General features: G+C 38.7%; 1 protein-coding gene across 2 annotated transcripts in view; it reads right to left on the bottom strand.

Annotated features, from left to right (window-relative positions):
• Positions 1-1185: 1185 nt before the first annotated feature.
• The window catches only part of LOC111159922 (ring finger protein 6), a 31590-nt gene continuing 24254 nt past the window's right edge, over positions 1186-8521 (bottom strand). Inside the window, exons 6-7 of one of the 2 annotated variants that reach the window (XR_002641444.1) lie at positions 4927-5046; positions 1186-1636 (exon numbers count right to left, since the gene is read on the bottom strand). Coding sequence is in view for 1 of the 2 variants with exons in the window: in XM_022522605.1 (XP_022378313.1) it covers positions 5035-5046 (12 nt within the window). In the remaining variant the exon portion in view is untranslated. Of the gene's footprint in view, positions 1637-4136; positions 5047-8521 lie in introns of those variants that run through there. The other variant, XM_022522605.1, reaches the window with a different exon arrangement.

Genomic DNA, 8521 nt, shown 5'->3' with positions numbered 1-8521 from the left:
ATAGCCAGCAATATTGCACCTCTCTGTTCTTCACATTATCCTTTGACTGCAACATCAGCCAGGAAATGTCTGATTTTAAGGACACATAATTAGATTCTTCCCCCCGCCCATAGTCCAGAATAATCTCCCCATGTTAAGGTGCATCACATGTATAAAATGCCTTCTACCATGTAAGATAACACTCAAAGGTTCTAGAGATTAGGATGTAGACATCATTGGGGGCATCATCATTCTGTGTATCACAGGCATCTCTTCCAACTCCTCTCTAGAAAAAGGAATTCACTTACAGATGTTCCTCTGAGTACTTCTACAGATGGGGAGTTTATTACTTCACAAGGCCATAAAACGGTAATGCTGACCAACTCTAAATGTCACAGAATTCTTATGTTCAGTCCCAGTAGCTCCAATGCATAGGTCCTTGTCTTTTTTTTTTTTTAAGATTTTATTTATTTATTTGACAGGCAGAGATCACAAGTAGGCAGAGAGGCAGACAGAGAGAGAGTGGGGGAAGCAGGCTCTCCACTGAGCATGGAGCCCGATGCGGGGCTCGATCCCAGAACACTGGGATCATGACCTGAGCTGAAGGCAGAGGCTTAACCCACTGAGCCACCCAGGCACCCACATAGGTCCTTGTCTTAAGAAGCACAGGAGAAAACCTAAACTGGTATCCCCACCTACATATCCCCCACATGAAGGTCTTGATATATTTGAAGACAGCCAGAAAATTTCCCTTTTATTCATTAGTTGAACAAATTGAACACCTATTGTATGTGGATGCTATATTCTAGGCTTCAGAGATAGTGATTAATCAACCAAAGTCCCCAGTCTCATAATGCATTTCTTCTAGTGAAGGAAGCAGGTGAATAATCCAATAGACAGAAAGCCTTAGCATCACCTTGAATACTACCAAATCAGGGGGACCAAAATAATTTTTGAAATAATTTTATACATGTTTTAAAAATCACCTGTTGGGCCACCTGGGTGACTCAGTCGGTTAAGGGTCTGACTCTTGATTTCAGCTCAGGTTGTGATCTCTAGGGTCGTGAGACTGAGCCCCACATCAGGCTCTGTGCTGGGCATGGAGTCTGCTTAAGATTCTTTCTCTCTCTCCCTCCCTCCGTCCCTCCCCTCCCCCCACCAAAAAAAAATTCCTGTCTGGCAATTATGGAGGGGGTGGGTAGAACTGGTTAGACCTTTGTACACATATTTTATATTTTAGTATTGTTTGCATTTTGAATAATGGAAGAATACCAAAGCCTTTTCAGAGTCATGGTTCTCTGAAGATGTTACTCTAGCCTTGAGGGAGAAACAATTGTAAATGAGGCAGATCGGTTTCTATTAGATTAAGCAAAGACGGCTTCCTGGAAAAAGTAGAGCCTTCCACGATGACCATCCAAGATTTCAGTAAGCCAAGACTAGCGGGGAGACATTGCATAGACTCGTACTGACACCATAGCAGCCAGATGAGATGGGGAATCAGGGCAGATAAGCCTCCTAGTTTGGGCATATGGCTGAGGACAGGGCATTTCCTCTAGTTGTTAAATAGAAGTCTTCGCAAAGGCACAGAGAAGGCTAGGAATTCAGTGGCAATGGGATAGCTCAGTTCTGGCATCTCCCCATACTATCTGTAAAGATCCTGTAAAGCAAGAAAGAACCAAAAGTCAGACATGGAGGATGAGCAAGGCACTTGGAAGTTGGGACTCCCCAGTCCAAGCATATTTTCTCACATGATCAGCAGCACGTCAGAATAGGGAGGCCTGACCCTGTAGTGCTCAAAAGGAAGGTAACGTGAGCCCACCAATGCGCTCTTCAGAAATAACGTGAGGGTGTTTGCAGCACAAGAGCCACTTCTTACAGTGTCCCTCTCTACAGCTTACAAAATCCAGGCCTAAGCACCTTGGCTTGCTGTGTTTGAGTTTACCCGAGTCACTCAAAACTCCAGGGTATGACAATCTGTAAAGCAAAAGCTAGAGGATGCTCCAATGGGTGAGGTCATTGAGGCATTTTTCTTATTCATTTAACTTAAATTTTACCCTTTTCTCTTCATCTAAATGCAGCCTCTCCACATGCGTTCTCAGAGCTGGTAAGAGGGATGTGTCATTCCCACTCATAGTCTCCGCTGCTGTTTCTAGATGTCACTGAAATAATGTAAATAAACCTAACCAGTTTTCATTCAAATGTCCTGACATAGAAAATGAAAAAAAAAAATCTGTTTCTTTTCAATTCAGCTTTCCCAGAGGCTCTGCTGTTGTCACAATAATATTAAAAGTTCACTGGACTGAGTTATCTGATGACATAGCTTTGTCATTGTTGGGAAAGTGATGCATTTTGTAATCAACATTTGAGGTCTCTCCTTTGATTTTGTTTTCTTATTAGAATGCCTTGTTGCCAAATGATTAAGTTCGTGTATTTATTTTGGCATGTCTGTCTTTTAGACTCAGAAGAATTCTGACTTTTGTTTGGCTACAGATTGATGTCAGTCATGGTTCTGAAGACCTTCTTAATGACTGCTGGAAATGTTTCTGGCTTTGTTTTTGTTGGGACCAAATTTGTATCCGGTGATGATAACCTCATTCTCAGAGTTTCTTATTTTTAAAATTTGTTGGGTCCCTAAGGGGGTATGCTCACTTGAAACTACAAATTCTTCTATAAGTGGGCAGGGTCGAAAATAAAAGCAAAATGCTAGTACAGTGTTGGCTCCCTTACTCAGTGTCTGAGTAGATAGTGGTATGACACTGGCATCTTATTCTTTTTTGGTTCTCTACAAGGTTCTAGAAAACTCGGATCACTCCCTGCTGTTACTACCTATATCACCCCAGGGAACTTGGGCACATCTAGTAGCAAAGATCAATGGTTCCCTTGCCTGTGAGGCAAAATGTAATCTTGCTGGGGCAGCCAGTCATGACTCAGTTTCTTCCCTTATTTGTATAGAGGTTTAGCTGTTAAAAGATGTAACATGATTGAGACAATTTGAGTGAACCAAGCTAAGCTCACTTAATTTCTACAATTACCATGGAAAATATTCCAAACCTTCAAGTCTACTCTTAAACAGGAAATTGTTTCTCGGGGGAAGTTCCAGGGTTGACAGATCTAAGATGTGACCTCTACAGTATCAGATCCTTACTGACAATTGTAGCTTTAGACAGTGGGTGGGAGCTGAGAGGGCTTGTTTGTAGGCACATGTGAGACACTCTGAGGAGTCTCAGAGGAAGACTTTGAGAGGAGCTGGAGATCATGCGCTAGCTGGTGAAAGTTTGGGCTGTACAAAATGGCCTACTACTGTCAATTTTATCTGATTTGTCATTGTTCCTCAATCACTTCTCTAATCCAAAAGATGTCATGGCTGGTGGATTCGTGGGTTCTTCTTTATCATCACCATCACCATCATCACCAGTGTTTTGATTCATTATTCATTTAGCATGAAACAGAAAAATCCAGAAATCCAAAGGGGGACTGAGTCATATGAAATATCAGAGAACTAGAGTGAAAATCTACAAATTCTTTCTGAGAATACAGACTCATTATCCAGCTCCAGTGTTCATGTGGCCAAGCCTCAGTAAAGGATGCCATAAAGCTAGAATATTAAAAAACTGGTAGAGAAATAGATAATGTTCTATGGAACATTACGCTCTATTTAGACTATTTCAGTTCAGGGGGAAGTGGTGGTGTGTGGGATAGATTATTAAATACAAGATGTTGGAATAATTGGCCCTGTTTGGGGGGGAATGATTAAGGTACATTCTTCTCTCCAACATTCATAAAAATTAATTTCAGGTGGATTAAATATGTAAATACATTCACTTACTAAACACATATGTATTAATCCATTACCATGTTCAAGTTGCTGTAGATATAGCAGTAAACCAGACAAGAATCTCGGTTCTCAGGGTGCCTGGGTGGCTCAGTCAGTTGAGCACCCAACTCTTGGTTTTGGCTTAGGTCATGGTCTCAGGGTCATGGGATTGAGCCCTGCATGGGCTCTACACTGGGCATGGAGTCTGCTTGACATTCTTTCCCTTTCCCTTTCCCTCTGCCCCTCCCTCACTTGTTGTACATATGGGCTCTCTCTTTCTAAAATAAATAAATCTTAAAAAAAAAAGTAGAAGAATCTTGGTTTTCATGGAGGCTACATTCTAGTGCAGATTAAGACAGGAAGCATATTAGTAGGAATATGTGTTATGCAGAAAAACAAAGCAAGCAATGGGAATAGGGAATAGGAGTTTGCAATTTCAAATAGGATGTTGAGGGAAGGCAACACTACAAAGATAACATTTGGGTAAAGCCTTAAATAAGGTAGGAAGGTGCTACCATTGGAAGGGGAACATTTTAGGCAGAGGTAGCATTTAATACAAAGTCCTAAAATGGGAGCATATTTGTTTCGGAAATAGCAAGGAGTGGCTGATGTGCAGTGAGTGCAGGGGAGAATAATAGGAAATAAGGCCAGAGAGGTAGCCAGGGATAGAAGGTTGATGGCCATTATAAGAACCTTGGCTTTTTCAAGTCAGATGGGAAGTGGCATGATCTAATTTTAAATGGAATCTCTCTAGTTTTTGTTTTGGAAATAGAGTCCATGAAGGCAAAGTCAGGAGCAGGGATACCTATTAGAAGGTTATTGCATTACTCCAGCTGAAAGAGAGCAATGGCTCAGACCAGAGTGATTGCAGTGAAGGTAGGGAGAAAGTGGTTGTTTCTGAATATGTGGAAGGCAGAGCCAGTAGGATTTGCTGATGGGTTGGATGTGCAGGCAAAGGAAAAAGAGGAGTACCCCTGTCTCCTGGTAATCATTCCCTTTTGGAATCCCCTCCTCTTGAGGGTGGGCTGGACCCAACGGCCTGCTGACAGAAGATGACAAAGATGACAGGATGCTACTTCGCTGAGTAGATTACATAATACTGTGACTTCTGTCTTATTAGCAGAGTCTGTTACCTTCTTAGCTCGCATGCTTTGATGAACTAAGCCGCCATGTTGGAGAGGCCCATGTGGCAAGGGACTGAGGGTGGCCTCTGGCCAATTGCCAGCTGGGAATGGAGTCCCTCAGTCCAACAGCTATAAAGAGAAATATTGTCAGATTTTATTTCATAATAATTATACATTTCTTAAGAAGAAATTAATAAAGTTTGTAAAAATTGAACTAGGAATAAGAATTTATAACACATATAATCAACAAAATAGTAAATGAGTAAGATATAGTTGCAATAATACATCTTCATATTTTAACTTCATACTAAGGTAATAAAAAACTCATAACCCAGTGAATATTAATTCAATGAATATATGTAAATGCACAACAATATCAGCAGACAATTCATGGGGAAAAATGTGACTTATAATTACATTCAAAGATGCTCAGTCTCACTAATTTTAAAAAATGCTAATTCAAACAACAAAATACCATTTTTCCTTCTTATAGCTCCATAAATTAGGTGCATGAATACCACACTTTATATATACTGCAATTTTTATAAACTGAAGATTTGTGGCAATCCTGCATCAAGTTAAGTATGTGAGTATCATTTTTCCAACAGATTTGCTCATTTTGTGTCTGTGTCACTTTTTGGTAATTCTTGCAATATTTCAAACTTCATTATTATATATGTTCTGGTAATCTATAATCATTGATTACGACTCACTGAAAGATAATGGTTAGCATTTTTTAGCAATAAAGTATTTTTTTAAAGATTTTATTTATTTGACAGAGAGAGAGATCACAAGTAGAGAGAGAGAGAGAGAGAGAGGAGGAGGCAGGCTCCCTGCCTAGCAGAGAGCCTGATGTGGGACTTGATCCCAGAACCCCGAGATCAGGACCTGAGCTGAAGGCAGAGGCTTAACCCACTGAGCCACCCAGGCAGCCCCAGCAATAAAGTATTTTTAATTAAAGTATGCACATTTTTTTAGACATAATGCTATTACACACTTAAATAGTCTATAGCATAGTGTAAACATAATTTTTATATGCACTGCAAAACCAAGGAATTTACTTGACTGATTGCAATATTATACTTGTTGCAATATTAGCTTTATTGTAGTGGTCTGGAAACGAACCCACAATATCTCCCTCTGAGTTACACCTATGCTAATATTGTTCCCATTTCATAGATGAAGAAACTGAGGCTTCAAGAGGCTAAGTAACTTGCTCAAGGTCACACAGTAATTCAGTTGCAAAACCAGAATTTGAAACCAATGTGTCTGTCTGCAGAGCTAATAGTCCTAACCATTGTACCATCATGGGGTGATATGTAAACCCCATCATCTCCCCTCTTATATACACACACACACACACACATACATACAATCATGTACAGGACCATCTTTTGTAATTTCTCTAAAGACGATCTTATTTATTTGAACCTAATTTTCCTTGGACATGTTATATGAGTTATTCTTTTCAGTCAAATCCTGATAAGATAAACCAAGGATCCTGTGGGGGGACATACCAAGCAGATTAAGATATATATATATAATAGAAGACCCAAAAGTAGAAGAGAATTAGAAAGAGTCATAAAAATATTTAAAGATATAATGACCAAAGTTTTCCAAAATTTGATTAAAGCTCACAGATCCAAAAAGTTCACTGAACATCAAATAAAATAAATTCAAATAAAACTACCCAGGTACATTGTAGTCACACTGCTGAGAACCAAAGATAAAGAAAATGTCTTGAAAGCAGCAAGAGAAAGAAGATATCACAAACGTACATTGTTTCTGATGAGAAACAATATAGGGCCGAAGTCAAAGATACAAAATCTCCAAAGTGCTGAAAGGGAAACTTTATCAATCCAGAATGTTATGTCCAGAGAAGGGAACCTTCAGAGATAGGGGAGAAATAAAATATTTTCAATTAACTAAAAGTAATGGGAGTCCCAGTGTTACAAGGCAAGAAAAAAAAAGGTATACATATCATAAAGGGGAAAAAATGTATTTGCATATGAAATGATTGGTACACAGAATATAAGAATCTTTAAAAAGCTACTAGAATAAGGGAGTTTAGCAAAATCAGAGAATATAAGCTCAAAATACAAAAGCCAATTGCATTTCTATATGCTAGTAATGAAGAGCTAGAAATTAAAATTGTACAAAAATAGCATTTACAATGACTTCAGACAACCCGAAATACTTAGGCATAAATTTTAACAAAATATACAAAATACACTAAAAAAAAATACAAATCGGGCGCCTGGGTGGCTCAGTGGGTTAAGCCGCTGCCTTCGGCTCGGGTCATGATCTCAGGGTCCTGGGATCGAGTCCCACATCGGGCTCTCTGCTCAGCAGGGATCCTGCTTCCCTCTCTCTCTCTCTGCCTGCCTCTCTGTCTACTTGTGATCTCTCTCTGTCAAATAAATAAATAAAAATCTTTAAAAAAATACAAATCATTGATGAAATTAAAGAAAACCTAAATAAATGGAGATATATACAATATTGATAGATTGAAAGATTCAATGTTTTTTAAGATGTCATTTCTCTCCCAATTGTATAGTCCCAATCTATAGACTCAATGCATTCCCAATCAAAATACCAACATCCTTGGTGGAGAGGGACTTAAAAGCTTTTTATTTACACCCAACTTGGGTCTTGAACTCATGACCCCGAGATCAAAAATCAGATTCTCTTCTGACTGAGACAGGCAGCTGTCCCTCCCAACAGCCGCAACCTTCTTTTACATAGATATTAACAAGCTGATTATAAAATCTATTTGACAACACAAAGGATCTAACATAGCCAAAAGAATAGAGTATGGTGTAAGAAAAGATATATAGAACAACACAACAAAACAGAGAACCTAGCAATAGACTCACATATACACAGTTACTAATTCTCACCAAAGAGTTCAGTGGGAAGGATAGTCTTTTCAGCATACGGAGTTGAAACAAGAGAGTGTCCATATTCAAAAACAAACAAAAAAAATAATCTTGATTCTTATCTCCCACCACACAAAAAAATAAGCTCGAAATGGATCACAGATTTAAAATGTAACAGCTAAAGAAGATGAAGAGAAGGTGGCGGGGGTGGAAGACATTACAAGAGAAGGAGGAGGGAAGAAATCTCTGTGATTTGGGATTAGGCAAAGATTCTTAGGTAAGACACAAACAGTATAAATGATAAAAGACAAACACTGATAATTTGGACTTCACCAAAATTAAAAACATTCTCCTTCTTTAAAGATGTCATTAAGGAAATGAAAAGACAAGTCAGACACTGGGAGGAAAAAACATCCATAATGTGTATATATTTATGTATAGTATGTATGTATATCAATATATATATAGTATAGATAACTACATAGATACACACGTAGCATCTATGCATCTAGAATCTAATATCACATACACAGATATGGATCACAAGTGACTGATACTCATAATACATAAGGAACTCTTACAACTCAACACTAACAAGATAAACCAATGGGGAGGGGGGATGGGAAACATATATAACTCTATAAAGACAGGACTAAAAAGAAGAGGTATAAAAAGCTGACAAGTACAGAAAAAAAGATTGTCAACCTCATTAATCATCATGAAAA

The sequence above is a fragment of the Enhydra lutris genome, unplaced genomic scaffold, assembly GCF_002288905.1.
Source record: "Enhydra lutris kenyoni isolate GAN:26980312 unplaced genomic scaffold, ASM228890v2 scaffoldscaffold71, whole genome shotgun sequence".
Classification (NCBI taxonomy): Eukaryota; Metazoa; Chordata; class Mammalia; order Carnivora; family Mustelidae; genus Enhydra; species Enhydra lutris.
Note: the sequence above shows the minus strand (reverse complement) of the source record. Positions and strands in the feature narration are given on the sequence as shown.